Raw genomic sequence first — 23,323 nt, 5'->3', positions numbered from 1 at the left:
TTCAAGTTTAGAAATTCCCCACTGACCTATGAAAGTGTGTATAAAAATGCTGGCAAATTTAACTACTTTATTTATTGTTAGCAAACTTTTATTTTGCTAACATTTTAATATAGAATGACTGAAAGTAAAATTGAGAGGCCAAGGTAGCTTGGGGAATATTGTGCAGAGAAAAGAGAATAGAAAAGGCATTTTATAGGTTTCAAACATTTGTCTACACTTGGCCCTGACTTCCGAATAGGAGACTTAACAGGTACAATTTATCATGGTGTTATTTAATTTGTTTTTAATTAAAGGAAGTGCACACTGTATCTATTATATAACCACATCCACATCTCTGATGGACTAACTGTACAATTAGTGTCTTCCTCAGGTCCCTAGAGTACAATGCAATGACAAATATCTAATATTTATACTTTAAGCAGTGCAATCTAAGTCCAGTCACCTACAATTTTATGCCAGTTTTCTGAAAAGCCATTTAAAAGAAAATCTGAAGTATGCATAATAACGGTGATGAAAATAAACATTAAGCAAAAGAAGAAATGATAAACATAACCTTTAGACCACATAACTTCCCAGGATGTCAGCTATTTCAGCAACTGAAATGGTGCATTTATCATATTTTCATCTGTTCAATATATAATTATTTTAACTATTATGTGTGTTGTTTATAACCCATTATCTTGCAATAACAGCTTGCATGGATCACTGCATAATTTAAAAATATAATGGCTTTTCTTGCCGATATTTGATTTCCAACTCTAAATCTGCTGACTTTAACTATATCTATGCCATGCACCCTGGGTAAATTGGTTTTTATTCTCGAAAGACTTATCTTAGAATATGCACCTGGACTTTCTTTTGTGTAAACTAGTTTCCTTTGGCTCTGGCTCACGTGGTGGCTGGCCTTGCAAAATGGAATGAACTGGCTTCTGCACAGGTGAATCAACTAATCGGGGAAGAGCACAAATGTGAGACCATCATCTGTGAGAAGTGAACGGGAACAGGGCACTGTGTAATTGTCTAGATGATGTGATCAGTGAAATCCATACGTCAGAGCATTCTGTCTTCAATTACTACAATACTTTGATCATATTAACAAGATAGTTACCTTTGTGGTGTAGATGATTAGGTTACAGTGAACCCATGTAATTCATCATAAAAATATACATATGGATCCCACATGGGTTAAATTCTTATTTTGCACTAGTTAGCCTGGTGGGGTGAGATACCGTTTTAAGGAAATGTATTTATTTAGTTGCCAAGATTTATTGAGCACCTGGATTTATTGAGAGATAAGCACTGTTTAATACAATGTACAGGACAAATATATCCCCAAGAAATGTAATGCCTTGGGGGAAGGTTTGTACCTAGGACTATATTTATAATAGGATAATATAAATGCAATGGTAAAAATGGAATATTTTTGGAAAACTGAGGAAAGGGCAAATGTGTGTTTTGGGGTGTGTATGTGTGAGAGTGTTGTTTGAAAGAAATGTTTTTAGAAAATACAATGCCTCAACTGAGCTGTTGAGTCTGATGTAGTCAGAAGGGGAAGGGGTAGCAAGAAAGGGCCTTTCCAATAGAGGGATCAGAGGAACAAGGCAAAAACTGAGGAAAAGGTATTATGCTTCACTATCTGATTTTGGAGAAAGGAAATGAGTGTGAAAAGAGCTGATGGAATTTTTAAAACTGAAGGTACTCTCACTTGCAGAATTCATTTTCTTAAAGAACTTAAAGGTAAACTGAGAATGAGGGTAGTGATGTTGAACTGTCTTGGTGAAAGTGGTAATGGTGTAGGATAAATGCTGAGGAGGATGGAAGAGACAGTTAGACATAGGTAAGGAAAGGGACTGAGAGGTGAGAGCCCATCTAATGTCAGATGCCATAGATTAGCCATGGGGAAAACTTGTAAGACTATGTGGGTTTTATCACTCCAATCTTGATCCTGGGCATAGGGAAATAGAATGTAGATTATAATACTGGTTTAATATTGGGATGTTCTTATATTGGTGAACAACAAAACAATGGAGTGAAAAGAATTAAGATATCAATGAGAGAGTATTTAGGATGCTCAACAAAGGGGTCTAGATGGTTTTGGAAGGAAAAAGAACTGAGAAGAGGTGGATAGAATGGGATAAAAATAGAATATGAGACTGGGGTCTTCATGCAACAAAACATAATGGATAAGAAAGCAAGTGAAGACGCTGCAACATCCTAGTTTCTCTGAGGAGCATGTTATGGTTAGATATAGGATATAGCCTGAAGAGTGCATGCATTAATGTTTAGAGTGGATGTAATTAAATCAAGAGGGTTCTAATCTTATTACTGAAAAAAAATCCACTGTAATAAACTTACTGGGTGGTAATATAGGCAGGTGAAGAGTGGCTGGAGGAGGCAGATGTCTGGAGGTGTAGCCGTAGGGACTGTGATTGTGTTTTTTATTTATTTATTTAAATTTATTTTTTATTCTATTTATTTTATTTTTTAAAATTTTTATTGGTGCATTATATTCATACAGCATATCGGGGTAAGCCATAGCCAAACTGTGGAATCAGCCAAGATGTCCATCAACAGATGAATGGATTACAAAACTGTGGGATATGTACACAATGCAATTTTACTCAGCCATCAAAAAAAAAAAAAAACACCTCAATTACATCATTTTCAGGGAAATGGATGGAACTGGAGGACATTATGCTAAGTGAGATTAGTCAGTCACAAAAAATAAGAAATCAGATGTTTTCCCTAATACGTGAAAGCTAAAGAGAAATGGGTCATAGAAGGAACTCTAGATGAAAAAGGAAATCCTACAGAGGAGCAAACAAGACAACCTAAATGTGCTTGTTTTTTGAATTCCCTTTCTTCCCTTTCTTGCTTCCTGCTCCTATGATGTGAAGACAGAGTCTTTGATCTCTCTCTCCCTCTCTCTGCTTCATGCCTGCATTCCCTGAGCTCCCAAGACCTGTCCTGACATGGACTGAACCTCTAAAATCTCCAGAACTATGAACAAATACATCTTTTCCCCTCTAAGTCATGTGTTCAGTTGCAGAAGTGAGAGTTACAGAAGTGAAAATGCTGACTGAAACAGGGGAAATTGACTATATCTAGTTGTGGTAGGCAGAATTCTAAGATGAGTCCAAATAACCCATTTCCTTTAAAATACTTTCTTGAATGTGAGTGGAACCTAAAGAATATGATGGATGACATTCTAATGATTAGACTATGGTATATGACAAAGGTGATGGAATTTTTATAAAGTGATGAAATTTTTATTTTTTTCTATCTCTGCAATAAGCACTACATTTTATAGGACAAAGATGATTAAAATGGAGATGTCAGTATGGGTTTCAAATCAATTAACTTTGACTTAATACTAAGTAAGGTCATCTTAAGTGGTCCTGACCTGGTCAAGAGAGCCCTTTAAATGAAGGTTTAGAAGACAGAGACTTGACTCTTTCCTAATTTTAAATATAGAAACTGCCATGAGGTCTATAGTGCCAAGAAACAAATTCTTTCAACAACCATGTGGGCCTAAAAGAGGACCTTGACCCTTAGGTGTTACGGTAGCAGCCCAAACCAACAACTTTTTCAGTCTTTTGAGATCCTAAGCAAAGATTCAGGCAAGGATTTCCCAGACTTTTGATATACAGAAAGTGTAAGCCAATAAATAGTTGTTTTAAGCTTTCTACTTTGTGGGCATTAAGTGCAGCAATCAGAAACTACTCTATTGTCAATGCTGAAAGATGTACATTAGCCAGAAATCCTATTTCTAGATATATGGTCTAGAGCTCTGCCATTGTTATGAATTAAATGTTTGTGTCTCCTTAAAAATTCACACACTGAGGATCTAACCTGAATTAGGAATGGAGGTTTTGTGGAGATAGTTAACTTTAGACAATGAGAGGATTAGCATCCTTAATGAAGAGGAAGAGACACCAGAGTTTCCTCTATTATGTGAGGATGTATTGGAAAGAGAGCCATATGGGAGCCAGATATAAGGACTTCACCAGAACTCTACCATGATGCCAACTTGATCTTGCACTCTTCAGCTTCCAGAACTGTGAGCGTCATGTGTCTGTGGTTTATTGCATTGAGTCTATAGTATTTTGTTATAGCATCCCAAGCTGACCTACATAGCTATCCAATATGGTGGTGGTGTGTCACATGTGGCAGTCGAGTGCCGTAGCTGTGGTTTGTCAGAATTGAAGTGTGCTATAAATTAAATTGGATACTAGATTTAAAAGACCTATAAAATAATATAATAGAACTCATTAATTTTCATTGATTTTATGCCAAAATGTTAATGTTTTAGATATATTAGATTGCATTAAGTATATTATTAATTTCACCTGTTTCATTTTTAAATCTGGCTACTAGTAAATATTATATATATATTATTTAAATACTATATATACATATATAAGTACTATATATATTTTATCCACATTATGTTTTTATTGTATAGCTCTGCTTTAGAGAAAGCCTTTCATTTGTAAATAAGAGACTATTATTTTGATCTTCAACACAGCATTGTTTGTAAATGGAAAAGCAAAGGAGGCAGCCAAAATATCCATTTATAGGGAAATGAATAAATATGTTGAAATGTATTCAAGACACAAGTTATTCCGTCTACTTATATCTTTTGTCTTCACAATTTGCATTCCGAACTCCCTCTTTTCCCTCAGGGATTTATTTATTCAAGTTTAATATCATATATAAGATATTTTTAAACTACCTTATAGAATATAGCAATTATCATTTCTCTCCTCTTTGAGCTTTGTTTTCTCAATGATTATTGTCATCATTTGAAACACTATTTTCTTTTATGTATATATGGTTCCCCTTGGTAGAGCATATGTTTCATAAGATTGAGGAATTTGTTTTTCTTAGTAGTATATTCTTTTGTCCAGAATAGTGTCTGCTGCATAGTTGGTATTCAGTTAAGTACTTGTTGAATAGACAAATTTTAAAATACTGTATTTAAATGGAAATGAATAAACAGGTAAATGATAACTATGTATTAGTATAGATACATTTCAAAACTTTGATTAGAAAATAAAATTTCTGGATAAAAATATGCTCAGAGTCGAATGTGGTGGTGCATGCTGTAATCCCAGCATTTGGGAGGCAGAGACAGGAGGTTTGCAGACATCCTCAGCTACTTAGTGATGCCCTTTGCAACTCAGTGAGACCCTGTTTCAAAAACAGAGAATAAAATGAAGGGATTGGGGTGTAGCTTGGAGGTAGAATGCCCAAGGATTTTATCCCCAGTACTGCAAAAAAAAAAAAATATATATATATACACTTGAACACAAGTATGTATACATATATATATATATATATATATATACATATACATAAAAATGTATATATTTATCTCCACACAAAGCATACATGTCTAAATATTTCCTAAAATACCTGCACACATATACATACATATAAAATGACATTCATTTTCAATGTCAACATGTGTACTTGTGAACACAAATGTACCTGACAGACTATATTTGCTGTATAAATCAGATTCTGTAATAAATGTGGCAGGGAACCAGGGCATTAGTAGATGAATAGAAGGAAGAGGTTGAGCTCCATGAATCTCTTATGCTATCTTATGAACACAAATGTTATTTAGAATCATATAAACTAAGGAAAGTTTAGTAGGACCTTCTCTTCCATCCCTACATCTGCTTAACATTTCTGGTTGGTGACTATTCACCTGGTCACTGATGGACTATTCCAGGAACAAGTGTCTTAGTGACTTAATTCTTCTAAGATTTGGAAGTTCATGTCTCTTCCAAAATTTACATTCACTCCCCATTATAACAGTATTAAGATATGTGGTATTTAGGATATGATTAGTGCTTTATGAAATGCATGGGGCAATTAGCTGTACCCTGTTTGTTCTTCCCTTCTGCTATGTTAGGATGCAGAAAGAAATCCCTCACCAGACACCAGGTGCTTTGATCTTGGACGTCCTGGTTCCCTGAACTGTAAGACTGTAAGAAATAAATGTCTATTCTATATAAATTTCCTAACCTCAGATATATAACCCTTCTACCTCCGGGTTACGTTCCAAGACCTATTTTTGTATTTTTTTATTTGGAAACAGGGTCTTTTAAGCCAGTGTGGCTGGCTTTGAACCTGCGTGATCCTCCTCTCTCCGCCTCCCAAGCACGGGGATTACAAGTGTATGCCACCACGCCCGGCCCTAACCTCAGATATTTTGTTATAGCAGCACATATAAACTAAGAAAGTTAGATATAAGACAATGCATATCAATGACCAAAACAGTAAACTATGAAAGTTTAGGAACTGATCGCTTTTCTCTGTCCAGAGTTGCATAGGGGACTGAGGAAAGGATACAAAATCCTACTCTTCCTATATGTGCTTAGGATGAGAGGGTGCGGAGAGAAATGTTTTTCTTTAACACAGTGTAGAGTAGGTGAAGATGCTGAAGGGATGTGGAAAGAGAAATATAAATGAAAGTTTGTTAGAGACTAGAAGTTTGACTGAGTTTGTTGGCTAAATTCAATCTCATCAAAGTAATCCATGGGACACTATGTCCTGGCCATCAAAATCAAGAGGCATGTAATAATAAGAAAGATCCTGCAGTGGAGACACAGTAGGATAAAAATATGTCAGAGCTTATGTTTCTCCAGGACCTTAATTTTTTCCATAGTGTAATTTTTTGCCAGATTCTATACAAAACAACAAACCAACTACTCACTGACTTACTAAGTACAAGTCCAGATAAATTTTAAGGTATATATGGGTGTCTCAGTTAAGAGTTTTATTTCTTTCTCTTTGACATTTAAAAGTTTGAATTTAAATATTAGATTTATACATTCAAATTTATGTTAATCCCATCAAAATTGAACTGATAAATTGCATTTTCATAGTAAGAGAGTGGCAGAAAGCTGTTCATATTTTATGCACCTTTCAGTGACATCCCATGTACACTGACATTTGAAAATAATTTTTCATTTCTATGCAGTAAACTTATTTTAGAATGGATCAATTAGGAACTATTGATATAGCTTAAAATACATATTAGTTCAACAAAATATATTAAGAGTTTGCTAGATTTTAATTTCCTAAATTCAGTTTTCAACAAGTACCTTTTAAATGTCTGCTATGTTTAAAAACTAGAAATTTGACTGAGTTTGTTGGTCAGATCCAATCTCTAAGTGATCATATCCAATCTTACAGTGCTCTAAGGACACAAAAATAAATTGTGTCCCTGTTCCAGGGAAAGACCGTTTAGTGTTTGAGTGGAGTGTAATAAGCGCTAACATAGAAATATGCAGAAACTATGGTATCTACTAAAAAATCCACCCTCCAATAGATGTTCAGAAAATGAGTTCTGAGTAAGAGTTAGGCTGAGTTAAAATGGAGGGCAGGCTTTCCAGGATATAAGGAATAAGACAAAAGGAGTATTAGGTAGGTTTGATTCCAGAAAAGTGTGTGGAACAGAAAGGTGGACATAGGGAACCATGAAATTTTGTTCTGGAAGCTAGAATACCTCCCATATACCATTTGTGTGCATATATATGTGGACAATAGTTATAAAAGGGCTGGGAATTATCCAATACAGAGCCTAGTGAAAGGCTTTTAATATTCCAGAAAAGAAATAGTGAGGGCAGTAGGCAAGGAAGGATGCTAAGAATGTCTAGGGCCAAAAGTTGGCAGGACTTAATGAAACAGATGAGTGTGCTGTGAGACACAAAGTCCGAGACGACCTATAGGTCTGCTTGAGTGAGCTGTTCATTCATACCGAAATATTTTTACTTAGGTACCAGCATAATAGATATCAGGTTAATCTATGGACATCAAGTTATAGTGAACATGTTTCTCGGAGATTATTCTAGATCTTTGGGTCCCAACCATGAAATTAAACACATATGATAAAGGTCATCCACATAAAAAAAAAAAAAGGGAAAAAAAAGAAAAAGGTCATGATGTCGGTCATGGTAGCACACACTTTTAATCCCAGTACTTGGGATGCTGAAACAAGAAGATCACAGGTTTTGGCCAGCCTCAGCTACTTAGTGAGACCCTGTTTCAAAATAAAGAATAAAAAAATAGGGCTGGGGTGTAGGTCAAAGGTAGAATGCCCTTGGTTCTACCCCCAGTACCAACAAAACAAAACAAAACAAAACAAAAAAACCCCACCTCATGTGAGTGGTAGATGTGACTGCTGAAGGTGATTGTCTAGAGAGAGCTTTGGCATCTCTGTGAGTCCTCACTCTCTGTCATTAGGCGGCTATTTTCTAACAGCATTTCTGGGCTTCTAGAGGACTGTTCAAAAAATCTGCAATAGATTCAGTGCAGTTAGAGGCTTCAAAGTCCACTGGCTAGTTCAAACATGAGAAAGCCAAAGTGCACCATGGATGTGATATAACTTCCAAATTGAGAGAGAGAGAGAGAGAGAGAGAGAGAGAGAGAGAGAGAGAGAGAGAGAGAGAGAGGGCGAGCGCAGCGCACTGGGTAAGTGTTGATTAATTGATTTTCTGGCTTTTCAGAAGTCAGCTGCGCTGTGATTTGAGGCATTCCCAGAATTTCCAAGAAAGGAATGAATGGGTATTTCCTAAGCACCAGCTTTGGATCCAGAACATCTTGATGGCAATGTCCTGGGTTACAGTCAGTGGGACTTGAGTTAGTCCTGGGTTACAGTCAGTGGGACTTGAGTTAGTCCTGGGTTACAGTCAGTGGGACTTGAGTTAGTCCGCTTTGACTGCTGCGACCAAAATATCTGGCAAGAATGACTTAAAGTAGGAAAGATTTATTTTGGTTCATGGTTTCAACGTTTCAGTCCATGGTCAGCAGATTTCAAGGAAGAAACAAACATGGAGGCAGGCCATATGGCAGAAGATGCTGCTCAGCTCATGCTCATGGCAGCCAGGATAGAGAGAGAGAGAGAGAGAGAGAGAGAGAGAGAGAGAGAGAGAGAGAGAGAGAGAGAGAGAGAGAGAGAGAAGAAGAGAGGAGAGGAGAGGAGAGGAGAGGAGAGGAGAGGAGAGGAGAGGAGAGGAGAGGAGAGGAGAGGAGAAGAGAAGAGAGAGGCAGTCCAGCAAAAAGATAAACCCTTTCTTCTGGGGCTCTCACATTGGTCCACTTCCTCCAAATAGGGCCCATCTCTCAGTAATTCATTCAGTCCATTCATCCCCAATGGACTAATCTGATGAAGTCAGGCCCTCCACGATTCATTGTTTACCTAAAAACTCCACCTATGAACCTTGCTGCATTGGGGACTGTGTTTCCAGCACATGAGCTTTAGTGGGGGGGGGGCATTCCAAATTGAAACCATAACAAGATTGCTTAGAGGAGCTGGGAATCTTTAGCAGAAAGAACATGGGTGTACAGCTAGATGGCAAGCAGCTTAGGTAGCAGTATAAGCTTTCACTGAAATAAGGACCCATTGGTCTGGGTCAAGGAAACATCATGACACAAGCTTGGCCCAGGAGAATCTCATAGTGTCAAATAATGTGCTTCAAAAAAAAAGGTGAGCTTCGAAAATCTCCCAGGGCCACAGAAACATGAGATAAACTATCTGCTAAGCTCAGAAAGCATAAAGTAGTTGAACCAAGTGCTAACCATCCTGTTTTTTGGGGGACAAGGAGGTCTAGCAGCCAAGGGTGTGAGGAAGATGTAGCAGAGAAAGGAGAAAGAGGAGAACCACTCTGCCCACCCTCACCATTTTACTAGAGTCTTCCATCAGATATGTGCTCAGAGAAGGGGGAAATCTGAGGTTAAGTAAAGTTGAAGATATTCTACATCACTAAGGCAAGGCTGTGCTTGACAGGAAAGGCTCTAAGTCTGTCATTACTTTAAGGAGAGAAAGATGTCAAGGAATGTGTTCAGATTTTCATCAAAACATTTTAAATGGGAGAAGGGAGCAAAATAAAGTGGTTTTGCTGTAGTTTGTTCGTTTGGTATATTAGTTGGAGTTTAGAATGAGTGCAACGTGGGTGATTATCATCTAAAGTTCTTTCATCCTTCTGAAACAATCAAGTATGTGTTTTATGATGGGCAATTCTCTCATTTTCTGGCATCTTTGCTGATGGTCTCTGGTATGCTGCGTGCCTGTCTTGATGGAACTCCTGATTCCCAACTGCTAGACCCTGTCCTTGTTGCAAACAACTACTGTCATTCTAGACCCTAATGCCTGCTTACCATATACTTGATAAAAAAACCTAATGTTTTCTATGTACGGCCTTGTTTTTCTTGACAATCACCTGCCATCTTTAACAGAACCTACTATCTAACGGTAGTTATCCTTTATCAATCAAAAGCTGCATGACAAACATTTTGCTAGACTTTACATACAATACATAGTACCCTCATAAACTTATGGAATGGACATTTTTATCCCTATTTTGTAGAAGTTTAAACTGAGATACAAAGACACTAAGTGACCTTAATTTCACATTGATAGTAAACTGCAGTTAAATCTCAGTTAAATCTGTGTTCCTGGTACTAGAGCAAAATAATCTGATGTATTCCTAAAATCCCTGCCTCACTGTCTCATAGGACCTGTGTCCTTGAAGGATAAGATTGGTCCAGGCCTTGATCTCTGTCTTAATTGTTTATGTGAAGTCCACATGCTGAGTGTGTTCTGTGACATTTGCATTTGCTAATAGTTTTAAGTATTCACTCTCTAGCTCCTTCATTTATTCATTCACTCATTCATTCATAATTTATTTGTTTTTCAGTGCTTATTCTGAGTCTAGCATTGTACAAATCTGGGGAATTAAGACTGGAAAAGCATTGCTTGGAGATAAACATGAAAGCAAATATGACAGTGTAATCACAGCTAAAACGGAAGTCAGAACCTACCTTTGTGTGCCAGGGCCAACAGATAGGAGCTAATGCCTACATTAAAATGCAAAGGATGATCCAGAGAAGATGATGTTTCAATCAGAGGCAAGTAAATGTGGAGGGATTATAGGGCATGTTCAGGGAACCACAGGCAGTTCAGCAAGTGCTGATGACAGAGTAGGAGATGATCAAGTTGGCACAGGAGATCACAAACAAGATTCCCAGAGTCTCTGCATGTCTTTGTAAGGGTATAGGTTTTATTCAGCAGCACAGAATACCTATAGCTACAGTGAAGCCTATCTTTTCCTTTTCATGTAGAATTTATACTAGTAGATGGTAGAAATCATATTTTCAAATTTTGTAGAGGGGCTATCCCTTGTGATGGCAAGTTATTATTACTTACATAGGGGGCTGGGGATATACTCATTGTAAAGCAGTTGTCTATATGTAAGGGTACTGTAATATATACATTTTTATATATGTAAGATATATAATATAGGATACACACACACACACACACACACAGGGAATTTTCAGTAATTCTATTTTTTAGTGGTACTGGGAATTAAGTCCATGGGCATTCTGTCTTCAAGTTACACCTTTAAATTATTTTTTTAATTTTGAAATAAAGCCTTGCTAGATTGCTGAGAGTCTTACCAAGCTGCTAAAGCTGTCCTTGAACCTGTGACCCTCCTGTCTCAGCCTTCCAAGTACTGGGATTACAGTTGTGTACCACCATGCCCAGCTTCCAGTAATTCTTGCTGAATGGAAATTTATCATGTCTTAAAATGCATTTGTTTGACAATCTAATGATATAATACACTACATTATGTTTCAAATGTTCTTTAATTCCTCTCTTTTCCCAGTCAGCCTCAAGCACTGAGTGGTGGTCAACTTAAGATAAACACCTGAAAGGCTCCTGATTCTGAATAATGTGCAGGCATCAGGGTTCGTGCACCTGCAGCCACCTCTGCTGTGACAAAACTGATTCTCACCCCATAAATTCAATCTGCTGATGTGCTCTTTTACATTATTTCTGATTCTAGTTTTAGAACTTCTCTAGAAAATGAAAACTACTAAAACAGCAGGGAAAGTTTTAGGATGAAGTGCCTTATTTCACATTTTCTAATGAAACCTGGTATTTGCAAATTTCTGTTAGGTACTCATCTCAAGAAACACCTGTGCTTTCTCGTTTGCATGTTTTAGTTCATCTCAGAGTTTCCTCCATGTCAGTCTTCCAACAGGCTGGGGCATTGCCCCTGGGTACCCTCGCCCCCATCCCATCTTCTCTGCAGGTATCTACAGCCTGCCAAATGGATAGCATATGGCATTGTGACTCACCAGACAAAAGAGAGGACAAGAACAATGGTGATGAGAATTTCTGATACATTCTCCCCCACATCCTTTCACCCCAACTGTGAAGCCAGAAAATGGGGAATTTGCTCAGGAGGTGAACAAATTTCTCATCCTGAAGTTTGTTATTTCTTTAAACATGCCTAAATGTGGCTTGGTAATATCACCTTCTTATGCAACTTAAATCCTAGCAAAAAGGTGCTCGGGATGCTCTGAGTGTTTGATCTAGAACCTTTATATAGCTTCTTTGCACTGGTACAGGATGAGAGGGAACCAGCTGTTTTCCTGTTAAAGATCAAGGTAATCAGGATGGCAATTGAGGACATAACCGTGATCACTGTGGGGAGAAGAGGAGGCCATGCGATGTTTTCCTATTAGGCACAGTCTGTCAGGTTTATGTAGCTGTCAGAAAGGGCATTCCATTTCCTGGCTACTTGTGAATTCTTTGTTGTTGTTTTGCCAGTTTTAAATTCCTGGCACCATGTCTCAATAAACCGAATGATGCTGTTATTAGTGGTAACAGTATTCCCACGGTAAGAGAATTAGCTAATGGTTCAAATGCCTACAGTGTTCCTGTACTATTTTTTTTTTCAATAAGTAGTAGTCGCCCTCTTTGTCTGCACAATAATGCTGGGAGGTAGATGATGCTTTTTTCATTTTACAGATGAAAACACTTCCCCAGACTCTGCTGATCGTTGGATTTTGTGAAATTGGGATTTAAATGCAAGCCACCACTTTTAGGTCTAGGATGACTTAAGGAAGGCTCAACATTTAAGGAAGAATTACTTCTCAGTCTTGTTTGAGCAAAATGTTCATGCCCAAGAGTGGTTGCTTTCTTAAATCATACTCTAATCCCAGCCTTGAAAGCTGCCTTGCTCTGGAACCTGGGGGTTACTCCTTACATCCTGCCAATCTGATCCTCACCCTTATAGACCCGAGTTTGTCTTCAATGAGGAAGTAGATTGAACAGCCATAGAGTCTGAATGTGCTAAGGAAACCAGTAGAAATAGACCCCAGACCAAGTATCTTTCCTTAGGATGTGGTGAGAATTCTTGTACTATGTTCCCTCCCATTCTTTGTCTCACTCCATTCTCCTCCAGTATGGAGAGTTAAGAAGGTGTTGCCTGGCTTGAAGGCAAATCTCTGTATACCACTGAGGAAATACTAGAGAGTGTCACTGAATGTGGCACATACTCAGGCAGGCATAGCTGCTCCTAAGAAGCTAATTTCATATTGTTAAGTCCATAAATATTCTAACCTACATGTTGGGGCCAAAAATAAGATAAGAACACATAGGCATAGAGTCTCAGAATTTCAAAACAGGGTCTGAGGAAGGGAAATGCAACTGCCTTAGAGAATAGAAAAAGGTGGGGATCGTCCAGGATCCCAGGGCCCTAGTGAAGAAATCTCATCTCCAAAATACCTTGCACTCTTAGAGATCCACTAGTGTACTGAGTACACTCAAAGGGCCTGGATTTTTCTTATTGGTTGACAAATGGCAACAAATTCACTGTCATTAAGATAACGAGGCCCCTTGTTCAGTCCTGGGTAGCCCAAACCTTAGAAAGTCTTAGGAAACTCTCATGGGCTGAGAATCTGGGGACTCTGGTGCCCTTCAGGGATGGATTAATTCTTGACTCATTGCACTGGGGAATAAGCACATGAGCTCTTGTAATGCTTTTTTGGGGAGGACCAGCTCTAGCTAGGATCATGGCTGAAAAGAAAGAGAGTGAATGTCAGGATCCGTAGCTCCTTTGAACTCCTCAGCATCACATTAGAAAGTTCCTGATAGTTTTTCTGGGCCAACATTGTGTGTGTGTGTGTGTGTGTGTGTGTGTGTGTGTGTGTGTGTGTGTAGTACTGGGGATTGAATGCAGGGGTGTTCTACCTCAGAGCTATACCCCCAGCTCTTTTTGTTTTGAAACAGAGTCTTGCTAGTTTGCTGAAGCTGGTCATGAAACTGCTGATTCTCCTGTATCAGCCTCCCAAATACTGGTATTTCAGGCACTCACCGCTACACCTGGCTTCTGAGTAAACTTGAGACACTGAGATCTAAGAAGACTGGCTGACAGTTGTTTCTCCTCCTTAGTAAGCATCCTGGCAGCAGAGCCATGTGGGAAGGACCACACCAAATGAACAAGTCAAGCAGCGCTAAGCTCAGCTTAAGGGATATCTGGGCTGTGAGGAAGTATCACTTGCCTCTTTGATCAGGTTCATAAATCTGGGTCCAAGGCGCCAGGGCTTGTGTCGATGGCACTGCAGGGAGCTGACGGTCAGCTGCGAGGCCCGGTGGGAGGCTATGGCCACCATGTACACAGCATCGTACATCAGGGCTGCTTCAGTCTGTGGAGGAAAAACAACACTGCATCTTCAATTTCACCTCTCTGCTTACCTTTGTTACCTGCAAAAGCACTAGTCCTGCTTACTTCCTTCTTCCCTGGTTGTCTGATCTCAAAGGCCATTTACTCTTCAGCTGAACAATTTTTATTCTTCAATAGCTATTTTTTTCTCCAAAGTAAGACTTTATGTTCCAGAGTAAATTGGCATCATATCTCTGTTTAGTTTAGAGTTTAAAAATTAAAAAAAAAGGATAACTCAGATCAGCTGCAGAAGACTTGATTCAGGAAACAAATATGTCTGGAATGTCTTTTGTGTTTAGGATGGCATTACGATCAACTACACTGAACTAGAAGTTCCTAAAGCTAAATGTTTCAATATCTAATTTTGTCTCCCAGCATTTATCTATATTCATTTATCTATTAGTTTATATTTTGTCGACAGAAACACTTGCTAGTAAAATTAATGGGCGCTTTACAGATAAGTATTCTTGCATTGGTCACTTCCATTTACCAGAGTTGAGATGGTTGTAGTCATGGAAACGAGTTCAAAAGCAAGTCTGGGGGATCCCTCAGGGGAACAGAAAAGTGAATTAGAATATATTTGTTCATGCTAGAGCTTGGCCCTGACAGACTAAAAGTAATCATACTGCTTTGGAGCTGGACATCTCTTTCTTTCCTTCCTCATGAAATTCCTCTCATTTGCAAAATTTTACATGATACAGCATTTTATAAGCTATACTTCTCTGTGATTTTCATGGGGGATAAAAATTTAAAATACCCACACATTTTATGAGAGCTTCCATTGGAACTGTAAATATATCATCTCATTTGAAATTCTCAACTCCCCAAATTAAGCAGAGCAGACAGATAATGTTTTTATTTACTCGGGGTGAAAACTGACCTCCAGGCAGGATATTGACGTGTGGAAGGTCATATGTATAATTGGCAGAGGTAAACCTAGAATCTAGATTATAGAATGAAGATTATCATGTGATTGTCTGCAATTAGTTGATTAATTTGCTGTTTAAAATGAATTGATTATTCTTGATGGATGTGGAAAGAGGCTAGGGGCTATGCCTCTTGCATTTTATCAATCCTTTGAAATCAGAAAATAACTTTATTTATTTATATTTTTTTGTGTATGTTACTGGGGACTGAACACAGGGGGTTTCTACTTCTTTTTTGTAAAAAATTTTATTGGTGCATTGTAGTCATACATCTTAATGGGATAAAAGATGGTAGAGACATATATGCATACCTCACCCAATTAGCCCTTACCCCCAAAAAGAATCCTGCACCCTTTCCTTCCCCTCCCTCCTTCCCATGCTTGGCTTAGTGATTGACTCTGATATATATATTATAAGTACATCGTGTGCTTTAGAGAGTTTCCCTCTTCCCCCTCCCATCCCCTCAGTTAGGTCACCTTATTTGCTCATCTATAGAATCTCCTTCATCTAGAGGCAGCAATTTTTTTATTTTTACTTTTATTTTGAAATAGGGTCTTGATTCGCTGCTGAGAGTATCACTAAATTGCCAAGGCTGGCCTCCAATCTGTGATCCTAGCCTCCCAACCACTTGGATCATAGGCATGTATCACCATGCACAACACCTCTCTTTTGAATCCTCATTTTCTGTGCAATGCCTATCACTGCATTCTCCATATATCTATAGTGATTTTTATACCCGTTTCTTGATAAAAATATAGTTTCTTGAAGGCAGTAATTATTCAAATTCAACCTTTAGTTACTAGCACAGTCCTTAGCATATGAGTTGTTTAATAAATGTTGACTAAAGGAATCAATATCACTTTGTGCCTTAAATAAAAGAGAACCATATGGGTCCAAAGTTTTAAAATAAATCATTGCACCTTACCTACATAATTGACATATAATAGTTAGTTTGGTGGTGATAGTGGCAATTGCTAAAGTTTAAGAACGTTTTGACTACATAAGTTAGAGACTGACATAATCCACTTTGTAGATGAGCAACTGAAGTTTGTGAAAGTTAAGCGTCTATTCTGGTAATGGGTGCATGGTCCTGCTTAAATCGTGGCTGTCTCGTTGTAACTTCTGTTCTTCACTACTCTGCCATACTAAATTGGTTTAATTGGGAAAGAATAAGCTATTGGCAAATTAGGACCTTGTAAAAATGCAATCAGGTGCATCTACTGAGTACTTATTATATTTCAATTCAGGTTGTGACTCCTTTGAAAACATTGAATTTTTACCTCAAGCTCTACTTTTTCATGGACAAAAAAAGCAAAGAGATTAAATGGCGTCTCCAAACAAGCGGTGGGAAAGCCAGTACTCAAACCCCAGAATTGGGTGCCAGAGTTTGTACTCTTAACCATAAAGCTAGGCTGCCTTTAAACCAAATTACTTGTCTGATGAGTCAATAATCACAGCAATAGCACAATAATGGTTAATATTCATAAACAATTTACTACATGCCAGGCACCATAAAATACATAAGCATTTTATGTATGTTATCTTACTTAATTGTTAAAATTACATTTTTGAAATAGGTATAGTTTCCAGTAACAGCTAGGGAAATTGAGACTTGGAAGTAGAATAACTTACTAAAGTAAGGAAAGGAGTGAGAATTCCAATTTATGATGCAAACCTAGATTTCAAAGCTCACTCCCACAGGCACCATGCTATGACAACCTAGCCCATTTTATCAGAAGAATATAGATTTTACAAATTCATAAATGTACACTTCTCCTCTTAGTATGCATTGGATATTAGTTATAGGACCTTTTTTAGATTCCAGAATCTGAGGAAGCTCAATTTACTGACATAAAAGGCAACAGTGTTGGCTTGAAAGTTTTTATATCCTCCTATCTACTTTAACCAACTCTAGATTCTTTATAATACCTAACATAACACAAATAGCTGCTATACTGTATTGTTTAAGGATAATAATTTAAAAAGTCCATAGATACAATTTTATTAAACATTTTTCTTATTATTGGGAGTTGAATCCAGAGTGCTCTACCGCGAGCTCCATTACCAGTCCTCTTTAAAATTTTTTATTTTAATATGAGCCTTGGAGGTATAATAACTTGCTAAAATAAGGAAAGAAGTGAGAATTACAATTTATGCTGCAAACCTAGATTTCAAAATTCATTCCCATAGTTGCCCCAGCTGGCCTCAAATTTGTGATCCTCCTGCCTCAGGCTCCCAAGGAGCTAAGATTATAGGTGTGTGTCACTGTGCTTGGCTCTCTCAGATATTTTTGATGTATGGTTAGTTGAACTGACATGTGGATATAGAGGTCCAACCAGATTCATTAGTTCAGAGCATGGCTGATTTAATAGAGAATTGTAAGGAGTGGAATTCCAATGATCTGAATTTTACTTAATAAATTTAGTTTAGAAAAGACTTTGACTATTCGCAATGCTACCTTCTGTCTCTAACCTAGTGGTTGAAAACAATAGATCTGATCAATGCTTTTCAAATCCAAAAAAGAAAACCATTTATTATGAAAATATGCTACACCTTCACAGATTTGGGGGAGAGTTAGGAAATGTTTACTTTATTTCTTAAACTACCATTATATTTTGTTCTTTTTTCAGATTTTTCCTTAAGGGCTTCACTCTGAACAGAAACGCTCTCAAGTCATTTTTGATAACAGAAATTTGCCCAGGTTTCAAATTTTCTTTTTATGTGTTTATGTTCATATTTTATATTTTTCAAAAGCCTGGGTAAAATCATAATTCTCTGTGCCACTAAGAAGATTTTTTGCCACAACCTGGATTAGGAAATAGACATATTGAAAGCTGGATTCTCCTTAGTCCACAATATTTTGGTTATGACAACTATTTTCAGTAAAGAGTTAACTCAGTAGACTTGTGGTGCTTGAGCTCAGCACATTCCAAACAAAGCACTGGTCCTTGACTGGCTCCTGAGAGATAACTTTTAAGCCCTTGTAACTTCTCACCTCATAAGGATGTCTTTGTATTTGCATTTCTTGGGTCTTGGGCCATGCTGGATGATGTATGCTAAGCATGTGGTTATGCTGAATGTCCAATTTTGTTGGTCTCTGGCTCTGGACCATATTCTATCAATGTGACCTCTCAGAGGATTGAAGATGAAGGATAGTTATATGGGTGCTCTATGTCAATATGACTGACCTCTTATTATAACCCTGGACACCAAAGCATGGGCGAGTCTCCCCATTTGGCAGTACACCATACATGTCATCACCATCATCTCTGGAAATAGAGTGATTTCCATTGGGAAAAGCCTCCTGGAAGCTCACACCTGGCTCTTTCTGGACTTCATACTTTGTGTCTTTTTCCTTTAAGGATTTTACTGTGGACCTCATTGCTATAATAAATTGCTACCACGAGTATAATAACTTTTCTGCAGACTATGATTGCTTTCAGCAAATCATTAAATCTGAGGCTAGGTATGGGAAATCCCAACGCAAACGAATGAGATGCTACCTCACCTTAGTGACAAGGAACAGATGTCCTTAGAGTGTCCACACAGTTTTCTGCCTACCTGGGATCTAACTGCTGTTGGAAAAAAAACACTAGAGGAGATTGGAGTACTGGAGAGCAAATGCACAAGGTTTCTCATTTTACCTCCAAATTTGGAAACATTTGCTAGCCTGATATGGGTGGACAAGACAATTTACTAGGAAATAAAATATTCCTTTTTTTTTTTACTAGGAGAGAGAGTCCTCCCAAGTAACACCCTTTACCCCTAATTCCGGAAACTAACCTTGTATATGGGGTTAATAGTTTCCTCTATTAAAATCCAAAATTATTCCACCCAGAGCTGTCAGGAATTTTCCACTTAGTATACATTGGATAGTTTTCATGTTTTCCTGGCCTTGTCTCACTTAAATGAGGAGGGTTTTTTTCCAGGTCGGAGGACTGGTACTTTGCCTACACAAGCCTTGCTGGGGAGCACTAGCTCATGAGAAACAGATGCCACAGAAAAACAAAGTTGCAAAGAAGGCATGGCTCATTCCCAGCTCCTGAGTGCCCAGGAGGCAGGGAAGAGCCATCCACATGTGAGTATGGGATGGAAATGGGTTTGAGAAGGTGTCAGAGATCAGCACATGTTCAATTTAAAATTCAGTAATTAGGACAGCAACCCCAGTGAGCCTAGTAAGGCTTGGTAGCGACGTTGACATCATTTGAGTTTCAATGAACATTTCTTGGCTTTTGAAAGACATAGCAAACAGTAGGGGGAAAAAGGACTACATGTGGAACTGGAGAACACACTTAATCCTACAAGGCCATGCAGGTCCCAGGTAAGGGGCCAACCTGGGCTGCTGATACAACACAAGGGATATGATTCTGTCTAGGCATTTCAGAACATCTTTTGTTCCTTTCTGGACTACAAATTGGAAAAATAGCCAGTATCATCAAATAAATTCAATTATCTTCTGGAAACTTTATAAATACTTTAGAATATAATCGGTGGAATAATACTGTGAAGTATTATAAAGATTTACAACCAACAAACCAGCTCAGAGTAAACAACTTGCCTGGTTCACTTAGGAGAGAGAGACATTGCTGGGACCTATACCTAGACTTTCCTCATCTGGACATTTCTTGCTTTTTCTAATAATCCAGTTGCCTACTATATGTCATCACAGGGGTAATGGTGGAAATTCAAGGTGGTTTTCCAAAGATGTCACCTCTGGAGACCATGATTATGGCAAATACTACATGTAAGAGACCTAGATAGAGCACAGGCTCAACTTCACACTGCCAATGTGCATGAGTAACTGGGAAGGCAGATGGCAGGCCCATGATCTGTGGTTTCTGTGACTTCCATGCAGTAATGAGTCATACACCATTTGTGTTCACAGTCAGAGATGAATGCCTCTGAGAATGGGCCACTCTCGTATCCCTGTTTAACCCAAAGCCAAGATGAGATTGAATCAGCCCAAGTGCTGAGAAACATGTAAATGTAGTTGAAAGGAAAGGAAGCTGTGGTTTTATAAAAGTCACTCCAAACTTCTGATGCATTCATTAACACTTCAGTTGACACTTGCTATTTTTTTTGGGGGGGTAAAATCTCACAATGTTTTTTAAAATGTTGAGTTTTACTCTCTATGAACTCTATTGACTCAGTAACAGTTTTCTTAACTCATTTTTAACTCTATTTTTGGAGTCAATATTTATTTTCTCAAGTCTATTTTTAAATATGTTGTCAAGACTTTCTGATCTTGGGTATGACTGACCTCCATTTTCAGATTTGAATAGTGGTAGAATGGCTTTGATATTAGAGAATGCAATTATCTTGTAGTAATAGTATTACTTATAATTATTTTTAGTAATGAAATTATTACTGATTAGTCTATAATTATTTTCATCTGAATGAAATTTTTATTTTTTAAAAAAGTTAATGATTTTGCCATGTGTGGTGATGCATGCTTGTAATCCCTACGCTTGGGAGGCTGAGACAGGAGGATCACACAGGTTCGAAGCCAGCCTCAGCTACTTAGTGAGGCCCTGTTTTCAAATAAAATATAAAATAGGTCTGGGAAGTATAGCCCAGAGGTAGAAAAAGCCCTTGGGTTCCACTCCCAGTAGCACCAAAAAAAAAATAGTTAATGGTTTTTATTGGTCTGTTTTAATTATACATCATAGAGACATACAAAGTGACACATTTATGCATATATATTTTGCTTGGTGTATTACCAATCTATATGTATATGTGTGTTTCTGGGAATTGAATCAAGGAATGTCCTACCTCTGAGTTATACCTCAGCCCTTTTTTATTTTTTACTTTGAAAAAGGGTCTCACTAAAGGGCTGATGGTCTTGCTAAGTTGCTGAGGCTGGATTTGAGCCTGTAATCCTCCTTCCTCAGCCTCCCAAGTACTAAGTTTAAAGGCATATACCACCAGACCCTGCTGCTTATTTCTGAATTATGGGGACTTTCTTTAGACTATGATGGAAATATTTTAGAGCAACATGAATAGTTTATATTTAACACCTTATTTCTGTATAGAAGTTGAATTCATTTTTATTTAGTGCATTAATGCTTTCTTAAATACATATTTATTGAGGGCTTAGTTTGGGGATAGAGACAGAGTGTTTGTCCTCATCCATGGATTTATATTCATGTAGGAGAAGGAATTAAGCAAAAAACCAAAATATAACATATGAATATAGGGGCTATGAAGAAAAGTAAAACAGAAAAAGGCAGAAAGAATAACAGGGAGAAAGCCACCACAAATATATAACATTTCCTAGATGATATCTATGGTGAGGCGGCATGTGAACAGGTGGACACTGTTGGGTTTTAGGGAGTGTAAGCAACAAGTTCTTGACATGTGAAAATGAATGAATGCATGTAGGTGTGGGTGGCATGCCTGCCATGCCAGTCCCTGAGAGGCTGTGACAGGAGGACAGCAGGATTAAAACAAGCATCAACAATTCAGTGAAACTCAGGGAAACCTAGTGAGATCCTATTTCAGAACAAAAATTGAAAGGACTGGGCATGTAGGAGGCAGAATTTCCGTGTTCAATCCCCAGTAACACACACACACACACACACACACACACACACACACACACACACACCAAAGAATGAATGGATGTAGGGTCTACTATCTACAACAAAAAAACTGAAGCCAAAGATATATTTTTTTTTATTTTTACATTAGAGAAGAAATAATTTGGATAGGGGCAACTTGAGAGCAAATATTTCTTAACACTGGATCTGAACTTGGATTATTTGAGGTATGCTTTCTTGGTTCAGAAACTGGTTTGTTAGATTTCCTTAGGAACACGCTTTCATTCCTCCATGACTCAGTTTACATCCCTAAATTAGCCATATCTAGGAGAATCAGGAAGAAAAATAGAGAGAAATGCAGAGTCATTGCAAAATAACCACCAATACTGTGGGTCATACTCAATTTTTTTTTTTTTTTTTTGGTGGTACTGGGGTTCCTGGAAGCCTTTCTACCTCCGGGCACAGGTTACACTCCCAGACCTATTTTATACATTTTTTAAAAATGTGGAAACAGGGTCTCTTAAGCCAGCACAGCTGGCTTCAAACCTACATGATCCTCCTGTCTCTGCTTTCCAAGCGAGGGAATTACAAGCGTGCCGCCTGGCAGGATCATAGTCAATTCTGAAGTCATAACTACTTAGCTGTTGGATTCCATTATTAGCTATACCTTACCACTTTTACTCGAATAGTACTTATAGGACTTAACATACTTATTCTACCCACTTGTGTAAGAACTCTGGTTAACCATCCTCTTCTGGTCTGGTAAGTCCCCATTTTTTTTATAGTTCATTATGCTGGTAATAATGTCAGCCTTGAAACGTCTCTCTTCCACAGATGACAGTAGTAAACTCCAAGTAGAATGGGATGTCTTGAATTCACTGGGAGTCAGCTCAGCCATGCTTCCTGCCTGGGAACATGTCACTAATCCAGCTCATGGGCCACCGCCTTGGGACAGCCATCTTCTCAGCGCCCAGTCTGATTCCTTGTGAACTACAAATCTCTTTATTCCATGTTTGGTGGTCTTATTGTTGTTAATATATACAAACTATTCTGGCAGCTCAGTAAAACTGAGCACACAGATACCTTTTTATTTAGAAAATTAGGCTGTACTTGTGATGAATATTTAATGTAGGACATGAATCCACAATCTCTCTTACAATAGCTTCCAACTATAACGCTTTAGTTGCACATACCAAATTCAAGTAAAAATCATTTGAAAGCATATCCTATGATATAAATCTTACTGGAAGGCAGTTAGGTGGGTGAAAGAGTTTGGACCACATTAAACTTACTGGAATTACAGATCCAAGGTGAAGAAGAAGAGAAA

General features: G+C 38.0%; 1 protein-coding gene across 12 annotated transcripts in view; it reads right to left on the bottom strand.

Moving 5' to 3' along the window:
* GRIK1 (glutamate ionotropic receptor kainate type subunit 1) overlaps nt 1–23,323 on the bottom strand; it is a gene marked incomplete at both ends in the record, with an annotated part of 445,158 nt that overhangs the window by 87,426 nt on the left and 334,409 nt on the right. For all 12 annotated transcript variants that reach the window (XM_080696011.1, XM_080696016.1, XM_080696015.1 and 9 more), the window contains one exon: nt 14,371–14,514. In XM_080696011.1, coding sequence (XP_080552137.1) covers nt 14,371–14,514 — 144 coding nt within the window. The remainder of the gene's footprint in view (nt 1–14,370; nt 14,515–23,323) is intronic.

The sequence above is a fragment of the Muscardinus avellanarius genome (genome assembly GCF_963383645.1).
Source record: "Muscardinus avellanarius genome assembly, chromosome: 5".
Lineage (NCBI taxonomy): Eukaryota > Metazoa > Chordata > Mammalia > Rodentia > Gliridae > Muscardinus > Muscardinus avellanarius.
The sequence above is the reverse complement of the archived record's forward strand: the minus strand, read 5'-3'. Positions and strand labels throughout refer to the sequence as shown.